The 20,112-nt window shown below is 41.2% G+C and overlaps 1 protein-coding gene across 1 annotated transcript in view; it reads right to left on the bottom strand.

Moving 5' to 3' along the window:
• Positions 1–6,778, bottom strand: part of mamdc2b (MAM domain containing 2b) — a 38,735-nt gene extending 31,957 nt beyond the window's left edge. The window contains exons 1-2 of the mRNA XM_051685548.1: positions 6,588–6,778; positions 5,898–6,002 (exon numbers count right to left, since the gene is read on the bottom strand). Of these exons, the coding sequence (XP_051541508.1) occupies positions 5,898–6,002; positions 6,588–6,618 (136 nt within the window). The 5' untranslated portion in view covers positions 6,619–6,778. The remainder of the gene's footprint in view (positions 1–5,897; positions 6,003–6,587) is intronic.
• Between the last annotated feature and the right edge of the window lie 13,334 nt (positions 6,779–20,112).

Below are 20,112 nucleotides of genomic sequence, written 5' to 3'. Positions count from 1 at the left end.
TTGGGTACCGCAGCCACTTGGGCATGCGGCGAAATCAAACAGAAAGGCAACAAAAGATTCTCCACCCGGCCCTCCACCGAGGGGTGGAGTAGTCTTCTTACCAGCTCCAGGTGAGTGGGTTTCTTCTTCCCTGGGTCGCCTGTCTCAGGGGCGCTTTGACGACCTCCGTGGATTCTTAGCGGCCGACTGTGAGACGGGTGGCGTCTGCTTCCTGCGGTGGGCTCCACGCCGGGGCCGGGCCGAAGGGGCGGGCTGCAGCGGAGCCGGTGCAGTCACCTCAGGGGGACGCCCTTGGCGGCGAGCAGATGGGGTGCGGGATCTTGAGCCGTGCTGGGGCAGGATATGCCGGATAGCCTCCGTCTGCTGCTTCACTGCAGAGAACTGCTGGGCAAAGTCCTTGACAGTGTCGCCGAATAGGCCAGCCTGGGAAATGGGGGCAACAAGGAACCGTGTCTTGTCGGCCTCACCCATCTCGACCAGGTTGAGCCAAAGGTGGCGCTCCTGGACCACCAATGTGGCCATCGTCCGCCCGAGAGACCGCGCCGTGACCTTCGTCGCTCGGAGAGCAAAGTCGGTCGCCAAGTGCAGTTCCTGCATCAAATCTGGGGCGGAACTACCCTTGTGCAGTTCTTTTAACGCCTTGGCTTGGTGGACCTGCAGGAGAGCCATGGCGTTCAGGGCAGAGGCGGCTTGTCCAGCAGCGTTGTAGGCTTTAGCCATCAGGAACTACGTGAACCTACAGGGCTTGGATTGGAGCTTAGGGCATCCGCGCCAGGTGGCGGCACTCTGCGGGCATAGGTGAACCGTGAGCGTCTTATCCACCGGGGGAATCGCCGTATAGCCCCTGGCCGACTGGACAAGCCCGCTCTCCGAGGCTGCACTCAAGAGCTCATCATCTTTGCGGGCTCCGAACAAGAGACCAGACGAGCCTATAGACGAGCCGGCGGACTCGTCCAGAAGCCCGACTGGGGCAGACGAGCATGCTGGGGAATGGGAGGTCTGCGGGGGGATACCCGGTGGAGGCGATCCCATTGGGGTCCCCAAATTGCCCCCAGTGCTAGCCGCACTGGCCTCAAACTCGTAGGTAGGAGGACCGAGGCGGGGAACCGCTGGGGTGGCTTGCTTTCTTATGAAAGCAATGCTTTTGGGAAATGCAGCCCAGGAGGATTCCAATAGGATAGACTAGAGGGGGCACTAGCATAACGGACCAGGGGAGTTCAGACAAGGCAGGCCAGGGAGGTTTAGGTAGGGGATGAACCAGGGGAGCCCTACAGAGCAGATCAGACCACAGGGAAGCTGGCGAAGCTGGAGACCAAAAGGGCACAGGTGGAGCTGGACACCAAAGGGGCACCTGCAGAGCTGGACACCAAAGGAAGGGTGAGTGTGGAAGCCATGGTGGTGGCTCTGAGGTGGGATTAGGCAGCTCCAGAGTGGGGATGAGGGTGGGTGGCTCCTGATCTGGAGGAGAGTCACCGGTGCCTGGAGGAGTGGGTAGGGTTGGGAAGAGTGGTCTCCAAGAAGGAGGGAGCTGGAGCAGAGAGGGCGGGCTCCTCTAGGGGGACTCCATTGGAGAGGTCACCCCCAGTAAGTCCAGGATTTCACATCCCCCAGCACCTCCCAATCAAAAGGCTCAACCAGTCCAACAAGAAAAAGATGTATAAGGCCGGCCTCACTGAGACCCAACCCCTGAACTGCATCACAAAAGCTCCTGACCAGGTCTGCTGTCTGCGGTTATTATGCAGTCTACTGGCCTCGTGATGAACGGGACCGCGGGTAAGGAACAGCCCCATAAACACTGTCTGCTTAGTTCAGAAATGGCTGGATCATTCTGTCTAGATATGTGCAGAGAACCCAAGTGCAGACAGTCTTCAATTTTAAAATTATTTATATGAAGAAACAAAATGCAAAACTGGGTGTGAAAAACAACACAAATGGCCCAGACAAAAGAACAGGTCAGAAAACAAAACAACCCATGAGAGTGTAAAACCAAAAAGAAAAACAGACTAAGCAAAAAACTAACTAACTAGAAAAACAAACAAAAAACACATGCTTAAAATTTTAAATCGCAACAGAGAAACCAACAAACTGACTTGACCAAAAAAGTAGATAGGACAGACTAAAAAGAGGCCAAGAGAAATGATCCAACGCAAGGGACATGAGGGTATTATAAAGAAGAAGAAATCAGGAAGCAAACGAGGAGGGCAGGTGTGACAAATGAAATGATAATCAGACAGATAATGGGGCAAACGAGGGGAATGGGGTCAAACTATAAGACAGAGAGCACATAAGAGAAACGTGCACAAGACCAAAACAAGCACATGGCAGAGAAAAACACACAAGGCCGAAACAAAACATAAAACAGGTGATTAGTTAAAACTGAACAAGAGTGTCGGAAACCTGACAAAAGCTATTCTATTGAAACCTTCTGAAATCAAATTAAAGTTTTGCTGCTTTTAGTCCATGTATATATAACCCGTATATATATATATATATATATATATATATATATATATATATATATATATATATATATATATATATATATATATATATATATATCTGCAGTCTCTCTCTTCTGGCTAAAAACATCCATGTCATCACATAGAGTTTAAGAAACCTTGTCCAATCAAATGCTTTCTAGATCGAGAACACACCCTCCTCCTACAAATGTTCAGCACATCTAGCTGTGTTCTAACTGGCACTGATTATACCTTTGCAGGGCACTTCAAAGGTGGCACAGTCCATGCTGTAGGGTCATTCCAAAAAGATTTTCCACTAAGAATTGCTTAAAAAGTTAGTTCTGACTGACTGTTATCACTTTATTAGCCATCTGAAGCTCTTGCAGAGGAGGGTAATTGTCTTTGAAGGGAATAGGCCATAGGGATGATTATCTCTGAATGGGACGCACCAATGTGGCAGCTGGATGCGAGGAAAGTTGTTGTAGGTTATTCATATTTTTTGTGCAGCTGGAGGTTTCTTAGGATGTGCAGCTTGAGTAAGTGTTCTTTATTCTTTATGCTTTGTGTATTATGATTCAAGACATGGATATTATCTTTTACTCACTTATTTCTTATTCATCTGCATTGGACTTGCACAGCGGCTCCTGCCTCATCATAAGCAAAGACGACGATGTGCTGTGTGCGGGCAGATTACGGATTAATGTTATCAGTTAAATGATTATTCGGTTCTCAAGTCTTAAGGAAAAGCTAGCCGGTATTGAGTCACGGTTCTCAAGTGTCGCATGGTGGAAAGGGATATGTCTGTGTGTGTGTGGCTGTAAACTAAAATCTATTGGCTATTTTTTTTAAATGTCCTGCCCCCCCTTCCTGTTTCAGTAGGAAATACGTCAAACACCAAATTGAACTGTGCTCCTCAAGGCAATTCACAGGGACTTTAAAGGAATATTAAAACAAGTTAAATGGTATCAACTATGAAATTCATTAGCATAGAACTGTGGTCCCACTACTAAAAGGGAGATTTAGACAACTTAACAACTCAAATAATACACATTATTGTATATAAGAATTAATATCGGTGCAAGTTTTTCAACAAGTGGCACATTTCTGCTTCTTAACCCTCCGGAATATCTTGGCTCATCGACGTCCATTGTTAGTTACTGTAAATGCGATTTGGGTTTGTTTTTACAAACTGAGGGAGAAGAAAATGTTTTCTGTGATAATCGACACCATGACACAAATGCCATTGTAAGAACTGTATAATAGAACACTAAATGTAATGGGCAGATTTACATATACCCGCATTTATCCACCATTAATATGTAGGGAAATTTGGTAGTATAAATGACAAATTATCAGATTATAAATCTGAAAGTTTCTCCACCATCATGTATGTAATACAACAGGCTTGTTGTATCCGCTCACAATTTATATGTAAGGAATTGGCTTAATAAGGAAATTATGATTAATTCACTTATTGAAAGAATTAAAATTGATATGATGCATCTGTTAACTCTTTAGAGTAATTCTATTCTCATGGTTTACTGAAAATAATATCACAAATATGTTAAGATATGGTTCGAGCTTTGGAGTGCAGATCTTTTAAAAAAATCAAGTGACGAGATTATTTATCAAAATAAACCACAGTCAAACTAACTTTGAATACAAATAAGACTTTATTGCTAATCTAAAACATCAACCATATCTAATACATAGACAAACATGAAAAACAGGCTACCACCCCTGGAGTTCGAATCCAAGGTGTGCTGAGTGACTCCAACCAGGTCTCCTAAGCAACCAAATTGGCCCGGTTGCTAGGGAGGGTGGAGTCACCTCCTCGTGGTCGCGATTAGTGGTTCTCGCTCTCAATGGGGCATGTGGTAATATGTGTGTGGATCGCGGAGAGTAGCATGAGCCTCCACATGCTGAGTCTTCGCGGTGTCATGCGCAACGAGCCACATGATAAGATGCGCAGACTGACTGTCTCAGAAGCGGAGGCAACTGAGACTTGTCCTCCGCCACCTGGATTAAGGTGAGTAATCGCGCCACCACGAGGACCTACTAAGTAGTTGGAATTGGGCATTCCAAATTGGGAGAAAAGGGGATAAAATAAATAAATAAATAAATAAAAAATAGACTGTGCGTTGTGCAGTGTAGAACGATACAATGACGTCTTTTGATAATGTTATAGCTCATAATACATGTATATGCATTGTTAAAACCTAAAAAAAGTTAGTTTTGCGATTGTGTCAAATTGGTCATATCAAAGGACAAAGACTGTTCTAAGTGGGGTTTTTGTAGACTGTTGGGCATCAGCAGACAAAGTCTTTAATTTATGATGTTGACAGTAGTGGATCAACTTTGATACAATCACCCCCCCCCCCCACCCAACCCCCCCACCCCTCTGTCAACAACTTTGGGGGCTTTTTGAAGCAGGTTTCGCACAGGACACCATACAATCTAGAACCGCCACTGGATGTTGAGGAATTTCGGGGTAAAAGGTTGGGTTTTCCTGGACACCCTCCCTTGTTTTGTGACAGTTTCATTAGTCAGATGCAGATCAGCTCAGACTCAAGTTGCGACAGTCTGAATTTTCTTAGCTTCTTGCAGTTTTTCACAATTGCTAAGACACATTTCTTGAAACCTTCACCCATTTTCTAACAACTTTAAACATAAAACCAAATCTTTAAACAACATTCACAAAACCCCTGACTCTTCTGGCAAAATCAAACAATCACCCCAAAACCATTTTATCTGTGCTCAAAATCAAGCAATGCTTTCAGGTCATACATACAGCCAGTCAATATATAAACACTACAGAGCATTTATTAGATACTACATCAAAGAATTGAGAACACAGCATACAGGTTTGTGGTTGCAGATTTTTTTATTGTTTATATTATACACATTTTAGTAATTACAACCTAGTACAGTGAATATTTTCTATTCTGCAATTAATACAGGATTGAATGTCTATATAAAACCCCAAAGAACAAAGAAAACTCTAAATGAAAAGCACATTACAATACGCTCAAAAATGTTGTGCAACTGCAAAATTGTATAGAGTTTTGCAAAAAGAGTGGATGAGATTTGAAAATGGTGTCTAACTACCTGAACTTGATAAAGATTTTGCCAAAAGAGTGAATGATTTGACAAATGGGTTTAAGCCTACTGAGCATTTGGTTCAGAGAATGGAGTTTAGTGTTTTAGCAATTCAGAAAAACTAATTTTTGGAGGAATTTCCAGTGTTATAGGCCATCTTGGTGTAATTCTGTTTGAATTCTTTTTAATTACTTCTGCCGGGCTACTCCAATCCTATACTGTTGATAGAGCTTAACCTTTATTGAACCTGGAACATTCCTTTAATCATTAGTAAACTTGGTATAATGCTTGTAAATCGGTCGCATTTTATAGGGAATACGATGGGCTGCAGTGAGTCACCTGTAGGGTCAAGGGTCCAGCTGAGGAAATCCGGGTCAGACGTGTAGCCACAGGTGCTCTCATCAAAGCTGCAGGAACCTTGTAGAAGCTCTGCTTTAACTGTCGCTGAGATATGGGAGAACATGCAGTGACTAGCAAGGTAGCTGTGACATCAAAAGCAATTATTACCATTATAATCAATGACGCTGTCTACACTGGATGTGTCCGTTGAGTAACGCCGACAATATGTTGTAATTTTAACGCATCGTAGAGCTACTCCAGCCACTTTATTATCCCATCCAGTTTTAATTACTGAAAATCATATGTGTGAATCACTTTTGCCATGAAATTTATTCGTTATATATTTAAATAACTTCTGACCATTACATTAAGCCATCTTGTGATGTTTCTGGTCTACTAATTTAAATACTCTTGATTCTAACCACGTGTAAAAGAAGTTAATAATAATATTTATAACTATAAAGATATAATTTAATATATATTTAATAATAATAATAAAATGTAAGTATATTTTTTTAACAATGAATTTCCTTTGAAAATAACGCAGGATATTGCTCAAGTCTAGCCACAAGCTGACTGGTCCATCCGTGTTAACTGCATATCATTTTGAACGTTAACATTAGTGTAGACAGTGCATTCTCCCTGATAAACACATATTGAAGTACAAACACCAATACATTTTGTTCTTACCAATCAAACTCAGGAGGCAGAAAGGAAGCATCGTTTTGCAATCCTTATTTGTGTTTTGTCCTTTAAACAAAAACAAAAACAAAAAGTTTTTTTCAAAAAATATCTAGTTCAGTAGATGTTATAGAAGCAGCCTGTATTTTCTCCCTGTGTCTGTCTCTCAGGCTGACAGTACATAACCAAAGCTCAGATGTGAACCTTCTGTCTTGGTGTTAAAGAGAGAGAGAGAGAGAGAGAGAGAGAGTTGGGAAGGAAGAGGATTTCAGTAATGTGTACCAGATTCTGAGGTTACCTTCTCTTACCTCAGATGTTTTGACAGCTTCACCTCTACACATACTTTTATATCAGTAATCCATAACATTACTATCACTTCCATAAATCAGATATTTATATTATTTCCAAAAGGAGAGTTTTGTTTTTAATTGTGTGCGTGTATTCATCTTAAAATCAGACAATGGCCTGTAAAGTATTTCCTCTGTGGAATTGTGAAATCTGGAGCATAAAAACTTTGCTCTTTCTCCCTCTTTTTTTACTGATGATGCAGGAAACCAGTGAGAACAGTGTTTTCTAGGTATGACGCAAATTGATTTGAGCACATTTGCAATTTAGTTAAGTTGTCAAAGTATTTAGATAATAAATGAAAATATAGCTGCAGGCAGCAGTTATGCGTCCAATCCCAACATCAGCAGCGGATACACTGTAACTTAAAAACAATCCAAAGTAATCAAAGTTTCCCTTTCAAGTTGTCACTTCGACGCTGCGTCAGAAGCTGAAGCTATGGAAGTGAGGAGTGCCGATTTCTGAAACCCTACAAAACCACGGCAATTTCAATTGTCGATCATTTTTGGCGGTGGTGATGAGCTTACTGATATTTCATTAGTGAGAAATGTATGCGCTCAGGTAAGGTGCTTCCCATAATTTCCCCATGCGGGCAGGAAAACTGGACAAAGTGGCCTCTGAGACTGAGTAGCTTGAAGTTTCTTGCTTGAGCATAAAAAAAAAAAAAACAAAGGACATGAATGATGTTCACCGTATTGGTGCGCCTCCGAGTTTTGCCACCAGAGCTGTTCTTTCCAGAGCTGCATGAGCAGCTTATTATGATTTGATGTTCTACCTATTTAGTGAAAGTTTATGTCTCTGGTGCTGCCACAGATTGGCGCTTCGCCCACCAAGGTCTCTACCCAAGAAATTGGCCTGGTGTCTGTGGAGTGACACCCCTGGCTAAATTTGTCAGTAATTTGCTTCTACCTTTCCCTGCCGTGTGATCCAGGAACGAGAGTGTGACATCTCCTCTGCAGCAGCACTGTTTTTACTAGTGTTGATGGCATGCCAGAAGACTGCCATGTTGCAACACAACGACTTAAGTGTCGTTGTTAAAAAATGTTAAAAATGTTAAATGTTAAAAAAACACTTCTGTGTCCCCAGTGCAGCCCTCTTGCTTTTCCTGCCGTTGCATGGATTGCAGATATGACGCAGGTCACTTTCAATGCCTAGTTTACTGTTGTTGGCGACGTGCCAGAACACTGCTATGTCACAACATGGGGATTTAAGGCGGTACGGTAAAGCAGCCCTCTCACTTTCTCATCATCTACGAGCCGAGAATGGAAAAAAGTTCACAGTGTGTTCATTGATTGTGTTGCTATTGTCTGTGTGCCAAGTTTGTCAAGTTCAAAAAAAGTTTTCGAACTCATTGCTGTTGCACGAGACACAAAACTATGCATAAAAAAATAGTGCATTTCCAGCTTTAACCAAACAATACAGTTGTGCTGAACGCTCCTGGATGTGGTCGGACCCTAGCGGTTACAGGTGAGCCCTGTGCTGTCTGGCCCACTACACGGACACATTCTGAGGATCTCCAGCTGGGTTCTGAACACAGTCCTACATGGCTATGTGCTTCAGTACTTAAACACCATCCTCTTCTCCACTGTCATGGTGCAGGACATGCTGGTTTTGAACTCAGAGCTACAATGTTTCCTCGACAAAGATATGATAGAGAGCACACTGACTAGCAGAAAGGCTTCTATATTCTCTATTTTCTGGTAGTGCCAAGAAGGATGGTGGGCTGCAGCCTATACTGGACATGAGACCATTAAATTGGACACTCAGGAAATCTCCATTCAAATTGATTACTCAGAGACAGAATTTGTCTCATGTCCGTCTTCTGGACTGGTTTGTGTCAATCGTTCTGAAAGACATGATAGCCCCTCGTCACAGGCAATCATTAAGATTCACCTGGCATTCAACACCATACTACATACTATCCACGAGGCGGCTGTACACCTTAAAATTTACTCCATCCACGTTTAAAGTGTGATGTCTGATAAAAAAGATAATAATTTGTAGATGTAACATTCAGTTGAACTGAATTTATTCTGATCCTAGAAACCTCAGTATGCACAACACACCAGAACCAATGCTCCTCATGCATGCTTTCTTAAATAATTAGAGGCTGAAGTCACACCATTGGGTGTTACACAAAGATCCATGAATAATCTGAGGCTAAAGTCACACAATATAATCCACAGACCAAGTTTGGTAAAATTATACACATATGTAATGCCGGAAGAATGTGACTAAGGGCCAGAGGAGGCTGGATGTCAGGTCATCTAAACCCTAGGGTCCGGCATAATGTTGGGCTGCAGTGGGATGGGTGGGATTCTAGATAACATGAAAACATTCCTCTGGGGAGTCAAAAATTTTCTGTAAAGCCATGAATGTTTTATCATCTTGTAGTGATTTCTTGATACCAGTGCTTCGGTATCAAGTTAAACATAAACATATTATATTTTAATATTTTAACAATATAACAATATAATATGTGTAATTGTTGGCAACTGCTTTCCAGCACTCATGCGTATGTGCGTGCATGCAAGAAGTGCGTTCATGACTCATGATTGCGGCTGAGTGTGTCTAGTCAACATTCCTATCTTGGTGAGATATTTGACACTGTGTTGAATTGGTCCATCCAGATGCAATAAGTACAAAATATTAAATATATAACCCTGAAAACAAAGAGTAATATATACAAAACCCCATTATAAAAACCCACAGGAAAATCCAGAGGGAACCCATGGCGAATTCTCTTCCGGGTTTTTGGACTACAAGCTGAACAGCTCTATTGCGTGAATTGGTGAACTGCAGTACTTTGCCTTCACAGTGCACATAGACTGCTCCATGCGTGTTTCCATGTATACACAGAACAGCCCTGTATAATATAATACTTATTAAATATAAGTATTATATTATAAATTAAATACCATTCTTCCTTGTGTTCATTTAGTGAAAAACTAGATTTTTATTTCATTAAACATTTTGAATCTACTTGGCTACTTCGGCTGTTAGGATGCATAAAAAATCAAATTTAAAGTGATTTAAAATCCCTTTTATGTCATTTCTGAGCAAATAAACAATTATCAAGATATGTTTTGAATATCGTCAACAGCCTGAAAAACACAGAGATATAATTTTTAGAGCCATATTTCCCCACCCAGGGGCCCTTGGTAGGACAGTTGCTTTGGGCCTCAGAAATCGTAACCCCGCTCCTGAAGTCACAAGCCACATTTTTTTTTTTTTTTTGCAAAACTCATTTATTAAGACCCAGTGCAATAAACCTAGCAAATTTCAGCAAATCTAGCAACTATTTGTTCCTTATAAGTATCCAAATAGCCTATTTATAGACTGCTTGCTTCTAAAAACCAGTGGTTCTCAAAATAGTGCGTGGAAAGTTTGAAAGGGGGCGTGAACACACATATGTGACATGCTTTCGGTGTTAATTTTTCTGACGACCACGGAGGTAACCTGGCAGATCACATTCGGACAGTTGTGTCAAACTGCATTTTTTCATGACAGAAGTGTTTAATTGTTATGTGTAACTCTGCTTAATTTTTAGCTTTCAACTTGTTAATAATTTGTGTTAAAATGTGTAGCTGACAAATGTGTAGTTGAAAAATTCAAACAGTGAAAGCTCATATTACCACGCAATCATGACATTAAAGGACATTACATTTGTACTTTTTTTTATCTTTTTTTTTTTATTAATTTGTCACCCCACATTTTTAAGAGGCTTAAATGGGATTAGAATGGTTGTAAATGGAATATAAAATTAAACTTACACTTTCACATGTGTATGTGTGTGTGTTGTGTGTGTATTTATAATAGCATCCCTTCCGCTGTCCCAGTTTAACACTCACCTTAACTATAACGTGATGGGTGAATGACATGAGAAGATGGTCAGAGGTGTCATACAGTGACATTTTAATGACTTTGTGTTGTCTTTTTGGAGTTTCATGAACACAGAGGCATATCAGTATGTCCACAGCATGAAGGTAGGATCTTGTGGATTAATGAATGAAGTACTCTTGTTTTAAAACCTCCCCGCTCTGCTTCCAGTTGTTATGACACCCACTGAACACTTTCAAATACTCATGACAACTTTTGGCAACTCTATTACCTGTAAATCCACTTTGCTAGCTAATTACACTTTGACATTAACACCATAGATAGCTACATATAAAATGCTAGACCAGAAGTTCAAAGACTTTTTACTTTATTAAGATGGCTGCGCGCTACATTCTCTGGTGCATAAGGTGAGCATTTTTCAAAATTACAGCACAAAAAACACATGAATTAACATCAGATGGGATGTCAAAAGACACAATGCCATTGGCTGAAAAAAAATGCTAGAGTGGGCCAACCTCATGATAGGATGGAGATTCTTTCATTTACTGAGATAACAACCTCTGCTCTATAAAAGGAGAGAGCGTAATGGTCAACTAGTGTGTAACGACAGTAAGTCACAGTTTGCGGATACCATAAAAATGAATGGGGAGGACCGTAAAATGGCAGCTACCTGTCACAAAATTGTCTTTGTCTTCTCTTATAAATCAGCTATTTTATCGCAATAAACTCCACACATAGTTAATTCCAAAAGGATTGTTTAGTGTAAAACATATTAGCAGACAGTCAGTCAGTTCATTAAGTGTTGAACTGTTTCCTCACAAAAAGAGCACCCAACGAATCAATGCGTTCAACTATGGAGAGCCGAAAGGGGACAATATAGTGTTTTTTAAAATCACATTTGAAAGTACATTGTGTTAAAAGCACGCAATTTCTGATCTCCTAGCGTATCTGAAGATGAGTCAAAAGTTAGATGGACCTTTTAGTTTTAGTTATATTTAAAGATTTACTATATATTTAAACTTATATTATAAAGTGTATTATATTCCGATATTTTTTCAAAGGATGGCCCCATATGTATCCACTGGGCTGGGCTGAGCCACGAATATCCACTGACCCTAGAACTGCCCCAGCACACAAATATAAAACCAGATTCCAGAAAGTACCAAAAGGTTTATATATACAGTGTGTGTGTGTGTGTGTGTGTGTATATATATATATATATATATATATATATATATATATATATATATATATATATATATATATATATATATATATATATATATATATATATATATATACTGTACTGTATACATATATATACAGTACTGTGCAAAAGTCTTAGGCACATAAGATGTTTCACAAAAGCAATTGTCTTAAGATGGTTATTTATATCTTCAGCTTTAGTGTGTCAATAGGAAATATAAATGATAGACTCCCAAACATTACTTTTGCAAATAGAAATGATTAGAATAGAAGAACAGGTAGCCCTGTAACAGATGTCATGGCACCCACAAAACCCCCCACAGAACATTGTATCAGTTTGAGATTACATAAAGTCACGACCTCCACCCCTCAAGCCTCCCACAGCTCTGCCTTCCACAGCTTCACCCTTCGAGCCTGCCATGGCTTCACCTTCTACGGCTTCGCCCCTCGAGCTTGCCACGGCTTCGCCCCTCGAGCCTCCCATGGCTCCGCCTGCCATGGCTTCACCCCTCGAGCCTCCCATGGCTCCACCTGCTATGGCTTCGCCACCCAGGCCTCCTGATCCAGTCCCTACCCTGAGGTGGTCTTCTGGGTCTCCTGGTCGTCCATCTGATCCACTCTGGTATCCTTGGTCTCCTGGCCGTCTGCCTGATCTACTCTGGTCTCCTGGGTCTCCTGGCCATCTGCCTGATCTGCTCTGGTCTCCTGGCCGTCTGCCTGATCTGCTCTGGTCTCCTGGGTCTCCTGGCCGTCCGCCTGATCTGCTCTGTTCTTCTGGGTCTCCTGACCGCCACCTGATCTGCTCTGGTCTCCTTGGTCTCCTGGCCGTCCGCCTGATCTGCTCTGGTCTCCTTGGTCTCCTGGCCGTCCGCCTGATCTGCTCTGGTCTTCTGGGTCTCCTGACCATCCACCTGATCTGCTCTGGTTTCCTTGGTCTCATTGTCGTCCATCTGATCTGCTCTGGTCTCCTTGGTCTCTTGGCCATCCACCAGATCTGCTCTGGTATCCCTGGTCTCATAGCCATCTGCCTGATCTCCACTGGTTTCCCTGGTCTCTCGGCTGTCCACCCGATCTACTCTGGTCTCCTTGGTCTCATGGCTGCCCGCCTGATCTGCACTGGTCTCCTTGATCGCTTGGCCGTCCACCCGATCTGCTCTGGTCTCCCTGGTCTCCCGGCCTTCCACCTGTTCTGCTCTGGTATACTTGGTCTCCGGCTGCATCTTGGCCCTGCCCCTCTGACCAGCCTTCCTTGGGCTTCAGGAGCCACCCATTAGAGGGGAGGTTCTGTCATGATTCACTGTTGTTTGCCTTGTGTTTCTCCCCTGTCATCTGTTCCTCCCAGACTACATTTCCCATAATTCCCTGCCCTCATCACTGCCAGCTGTCCTTGATTTTCCTCACCTGTGTTTCATTAACTCATTAGTCTTTGTGTATTTAATGCCCTGTTGTTTGCTCATTCCTTGTCAGTTGTTATGTGTTTTGAACTCCTGTGTATGACCAGTGCCCTTCATGTATGTTTCCTTTGTTCCTATGTTTTCCCATCGTGGATGTTTCTTTTGTTCCTGTGTTTAACCTGTTATTTTTTACTTTAATTAATTTTATTAAACTCTTTTAGCCACACTTAGATCCAGCTCTCATTACCTCATTCCAAACATTACAGTATGTATGTATGTATGTGTGTGTGTATATATATATATTATACACTGGTGGCCAAAAGTTCTGAATAATATACGGATTTTGCTCTTATTGAAAGAAATTGTTACTTTTATTCACCAAAGTGGCATTCAACTGATCACAATGTATAGTCAGAAAAATTACTATTACAATTTTAAAACTACTTCAAAGAGTTTTCATCAAAAAATCCTACATGTGCAGCAATGACAGCTTTGCAGATTCTTGGCATTCTAGCTGTCAATTTGTCCAGATACTCAGGTGATGTTTCACCCCACGCTTCCTGTAGCACTTGCCATAGATGTGGCTGTCTTGTCGGGCACTTCTCATGCACCTTACAGTCTAGCTGATCCCACAAAAGCTCAGAGGGGTTAAGATCCATAACACTCTTTTCCAATTATCTGTTGTCCAATGTCTGTGTTTCTTTTGCCCATTCTAACCTTTTCTTTTTGTTTTTCTGTTTCAAAAGTGCTTTTTCTTTGCAATTCTTCCCTTAAGGCCTGCAACCCTGAGTCGTCTCTTTACTGTTGTACATGAAACTGGTGTTGAGCAGGTAGAATTTAATTAAGCTGTCAGCTGAGGACATGTGAGGTGTCTATTTCTCACACTAGAGACTCTGATGTACTTATCCTCTTGTTTAGTTGCACATCTGGCCTTCCACATCTCTTTCTGTCCTTGTTAGAGCCAGTTGTCCTTTGTCTTTGAAGACTGTAGTGTACACCTTTGAATAAAATCTTCATTTTTTGGGTGGGGGGGCAATTTCAATCATTGTTTAGCCTTCATTCCTCAAAACAATGACTGACTGACGAGTTTCCAGATAAAGCTGTTTCTTTTTTGCCATTTTTGACCTAATATTGACCTTAAGATGTGCCAGTCTATTGTATAATGTGGCAACTCAAAACAAACTCAAAGACAATGTTAATCATCATTTAACGAACCAAATAGATTTCAACTGTGTTTGATATAATGGAAAGTGATTTTTCTAGTACAAAATTAGCAATTTAGCATGATTACTCAAGGATAAGATGTTGGAGTGATGGCTGCTGGAAATGGGGCCTGTTTAGATTTGATATAAAATTACAAATAGTGATGATGCTGTTTTTTACATCAGTGATGTCCTGACTATACTTTGTGATCAGTTGAATGCCACTTTGGTGAATTAAAGTACCAATTTCCTTCCGAAACAGCAAAATCTGTACATTATTCCAAACTTTTGGCCACCAGAGTATATATACATACTGCATATATCACAATAATACTGTGGTATTCTTTAAAGTACCATGGTACATGGATATGGTAGTTATTTGGTACCATGGAATCAAAGTGCCCTGGTTTTACCATCTGTCACCATCACTGCACCATTCACCACCACAGTACTTTTTGTCAGGGGTATAATGATGTGTAAAAACTGTAGTAAGCAGCAATATCTGAATTTTCAAACATCCTGGAAAAATTACTTCCATGATCTTGGTGTTTCTGAGCATTATATAATTTGAATGAAAATACTCCTCTTCAAGGACAAGGGGACAAATAACAATGGCTTTGAGAGAGTAATTTGTATCCAGTATTGATTAACAGTGCCACCTGCTGAACAGTTGATTGCACTCTACCTTTTAACTTAGTGTGAAATGGAAACTAACTGCTTCTGGCTTGAGTTCTGCAGTCATTGGTGAATCCAGGAACTGTTCGAAACATTTATTGATTGGAATTAACAGAGGCTGTTTTTAATATTTAGGAATTAATCTCAGGCTTCCACAGAATAGCTTAAATGAATGGGAGCATGAAATTCATGGTGACATAATACAAAAAACTTGATTAATGGTGACAATCATAACAAATTAAATGCAGTTTTACAAAATGCATGTTTCAGGTTCACTTTATCCCTTACACAAACATACAGAGAAATGTAGCCCCTGTATCCAAACAGTGCTGTGTGTAATCTAATTACAAAGTAATTAATTATTGTAATCCAATTACTTTTTAGTACATTAAAAAGTAATTTTGCACATTACAATTTTGCATTAATTGCACATTACAATTTAAATTCTTTTTTTTTCAATTAACATTTTTTTTATTAACACAAAAGAAACAACACAACATAGATACACTGAGACAACATTTAACCCCCACTATTACCCCTCCCCCTCCCCAATCACCAGCCCCACCCAACCCCCATCGAACACCTCTGTGGTCACAAAATAGAATACACACACACAAAATAATAATTAAAAAATGTTTTAATAAAAAAATAATAAAAAATAAATAAAAAATAGAATAATTATATATAATTAAAACTAAACCTCTCTCTCCACTACCCCTCCCTGAGAGTCCCCCAAAAACACCAAATACCTGCCCCACTTCCTAGCAAAAAATCTCAAACCCCCAGCCCTCTGCTCGACATCTCCTCAAAAGCCTCCACCCTCCCCATCTCCGCACACCACTCCAGAAATGAGGGAGCCCCATCCGACTTCCATTCCCTTAACATAATACTGGTCAGAACCCAATTTTTTATGTGTTTGTCCCCCAAATCTATGACCGCCCCATCACCCAGAATTCAGAGTCTGGGGCAAAACGAAATTCGAGTGCCCAAAACGTCACATATGACACTCTGACCTTAAACTCTTGGATCTTAAAATGGGTTGTGTCTCCATCTTCTGATTAGCATCACCAGCAGGTGGGTGTGTCTTTAAGACCAAGCTTATACAATCTAGAGGAGGTCCAATGGAATCTATGCAAAATCTTGAATTGCATAAAGGGAACCCTTGCATCTCTAGATGCAGACTTGATGTTTTTTAGAATCCTATCCCACACTCCCTCCTCCAATACCAAGTTTAAATCTTTCTCCCATAATCTCTTGAGAGATGTTGAAGTTCCGTCCCCCAGACTCTGAATTAGCAGGGAGTAAACACTGATGCCTCATGACCTTTTTCAAAAGCAGTAATCACCTCTCCGAGAGTATCTGCCGCTTTAGGGGGGTGTATGCTACTCCCAAAAGCAATACAGAGCAGGTGGCACAGCTGTAAATTCCTATAGAATTGAGATCTGGGAATCCCAAAATGTTGAACCAAATTTTCAAAAGATCTCAATACTCCACTCTCATATAGGTCACCGAGTGTAGTAACCCCCCTCACAATCCAATCTGACCAGCAGAAAGGGGACTTATTAATTTAGGGTTCAACCATAGGTTTGAGGCAACATTTAAATAAATGTCAAAATTAAACACTCTGGACACTTTTGTCCATACTGAGTGCAAATGCAAGATAACTGGCTTTGCAATGGCAAAATAGGGGTAAGAACTTCCTGTTCAATATAAAACCAGGGAGGGACTCTCTCAGGTGGAAGCGACCAATGAGCCAAATGTCTGAGACTGAATGCATAATAATAAAACAAAATCTTGGGTAGGCCTAGCCCATGAAACGCCTAATGTTATCAGAAGAACTGCAGCCCCCAATAAACCCCACCTGATCTATATGTATAAGAGATGTCATAACTTTACTGAATCAGTTAGCCAGAATTTTTGACAATATTTTTGCATCTAGCTGGATCAGGGAAATTGGATGGTAACTCTTATACTTGCTTGGATCTTTGTCCTTTTAAACAATCAGACTGATCCGGGCTTGTGTCATGGTTGGCAGAAGCTTTCCGTTCTTTAATGATTCCGTATAAACTTCTAGCAGATGTGGAGCCAATTCTGTAGCATAAGATCTAAAAAATTCAGCGGCAAAGCCATCTGGCCCTGGAGCCTTGCCTGTAGGCAAGGCCTTAATTACCTCGTCCAGCTCCTCCAAGGTTATCTAAGAATCAAGAGAATGTTTTTGCTCAGTCATCAGTTTAGGGACTTCTAATGGTTCCACAAAGTTTCTAATATCTTCATCAGTAGGTGAAGACGTGGAACTATAGAAAACACTAAAGAAAACATGCCCACCCCATATCTTCACAAATTTTTCAGCTTCCTGCGGGGAAAGTTGTGTTTCTTGAAGAAACACTATATCATATTTCTTACGTTTAAGAAAAGAAATAACCTTCCTTCTTTTTATGGGGTGCCCCAACCCATTCACATTCCATGTGGAGAGAGACAATCCACTCATATTAATATTTGACATTTGACATATTAGAAAAAATAGTTTGTGTGTCAAAAACAATATTATAAAGACCACATTCCAACATTAGTGTAACAATCAAACCCCAAACTTCCCCCCGAACCAAACAAACAGAAAAAAGAAAAATGTGCGCATTAACCCCGCACACGACAGCGCCAACTGGCATCCATCCATCTAAACTCAAACAGTCCATGTATGCCTACGAGAGCCCCCGCGACAACTTTGCCGTCAGATTGCTCAAGTCCGGTGTTTCTATACAAATTTTGTGAAACAGAATTACACAGCAAAAAATAATCTATAAAACAAACTGCAGCCAATAAGCGGAATAAACCCCAAAAATGTATAGATTCATTCACATAACTGTCCCAAAGGTGTGTTTCTCCACAGAACAAGCTCCAGCTGCTAGCGGAACCAGCACAAAAAATAAAGTTCAGTTCTTCAGGCAGTCAAATGAATGTTCAGTAAGCCAGCCCATTCGGCCGATACATGAGTACAACAAAAGACCCAATCACTCCAATGTCCTGCAAGAAATATTCCACAAAACAAACTCCAGGCCACAGGAGGCATAAGCACCTAAAACGTGCAGATTTATCCACAAGCTGTCCCGAAGAAATTATATTACACAAAACAAACTCCAGCCGCTAAGTGGAACCAGCACAAAAAGAAACAAAGAAGGTGCCCAGCTTCCTTGTGTCGAGTGTATGTTCAGTGAGACAAGTCCACTAAGCGGCAACATGAAAATCACCAAATGGCTTACTCACTCCAATGTCTTTATGAAAGACAATGCTTGCTGTAGGCATGTAAATATTTTGCGGCCATCCTTAGTATCTATTCTCAATTTGACCGGAAACATCAGTGCAAAAGCGATCTTCCGTTGATGTAAGAGTTTCTTGCATTCCTTGAATTGATCACATTTCTCTCTTGTTGAATTCGCAAAGTCTGGGACAAAGAAAATGCTGTGGTTCTTCCAAGAAAGCTTTCCTTTGCTCCTCGCCTCACGTAACACAAGATTTTTATCAGATGATCTCAGAAATTTGGCCAGAATTGATCGGGGTCTGTCTCCCTCAGTGGATCTCCGAACCGGGACTCTGTGAGCTCGCTCGATTTCCAGCTTATGGCCTGTTATGTTGAGCAGACTCGGAAAGAGCTCATCTAGGAATTTTACCATATATTGGCCTTCCTCATGCTCAAGAATTCCTACAATTCGGACATTGTTTCATCGATTACTATTCTCCAAATCCTCCAGTTTTTCCCGAACGCACTGCAAGTCTGTCTTGGTCGCTAGCGGATTAGCAGCTAATTCCCTCTCCGATGACTCCAGATAATCGATCCGTTTTTCGACATCCAACAATCTTGTAACCAACTCAGTGAATTTCGAATCCATGGAAGTGACTGATCGATGTATTACAGCAAGATCCTCCAAGTCTGCGATGACTTTCAGCAGCATTACAGGCACGCTGGACAGTTGCCGCTGAATTTCTCACGCCGCACAGGTCCAAACTGATTCCCTGGTCCGTGGCCCTGTCTGGAGTATCAGCTTGAGCACGTAAGTGTCTTTTAATATCTCCAGAGCCCAAGGATTTTGAATTCTTTGACATATTGTCTTCATAACACAGTTAAGAATCAGGGTGTATCGAATCTCACCGGTTTATGACATAAAAAGTATTAAAAACTAGCAAAGTGCACAGAGCTCACCGTTCACATGTCCGCTCCTCGCATGGCGTCACATGACGACATCTATAGTTTAAATTCTGTTAATCATTACATGTAACTGACTTTCAGTAAAGTTAGTTCATTTTAATTACTTTTACTTAGTAGTATACACAGATTTCTAAAACATATGTAGGATACATTTAAAACATGAATTGCGCTAATTTATGCATTGCATTTTGTGAGAGTTGATAGGCGTGCACCCCCTAAAAAGTCAAGGAACAAGAGGGAAATATAGACATTATTTTGAATTTGTAGAGCAGAAACACAAAAGCTTTCTTTGAAAAGTGTTTTTTAGAAAGTAACTTAAAAGTAATTAGTAACAGGGACATCCTAAGCAAAGGGCATGGCCCATGTCAGTGTTGAATGTGCAGGGCCTCTCAACGGCCGACGGGGGAGGAGGGTTGGAAGGTGCATTGCTGTCCCCCTGAATAGCGATCGCCAAAGTACCCTCACTGAGCACTTTATTAGGAACACTATGGTCCTAATAAAGTGCCTGACATGGTCTTCTGTTGAAGCCCATCCGCCTCAAGGTTCGACATGTTGTGCATTCTGAGATGCTATTCTGCTCACTACAATTGTACAGAGTGGTTATCTGAGCTACCGTAGCCTTTATGTCAGCTCGAACCAATCTGGCCATTCACAGTCATGCCACAGTCGAA

This window comes from Myxocyprinus asiaticus, chromosome 43 (assembly GCF_019703515.2).
Source record: "Myxocyprinus asiaticus isolate MX2 ecotype Aquarium Trade chromosome 43, UBuf_Myxa_2, whole genome shotgun sequence".
Classification (NCBI taxonomy): Eukaryota; Metazoa; Chordata; class Actinopteri; order Cypriniformes; family Catostomidae; genus Myxocyprinus; species Myxocyprinus asiaticus.
This window is presented reverse-complemented; position numbering and strand designations above follow the sequence as displayed.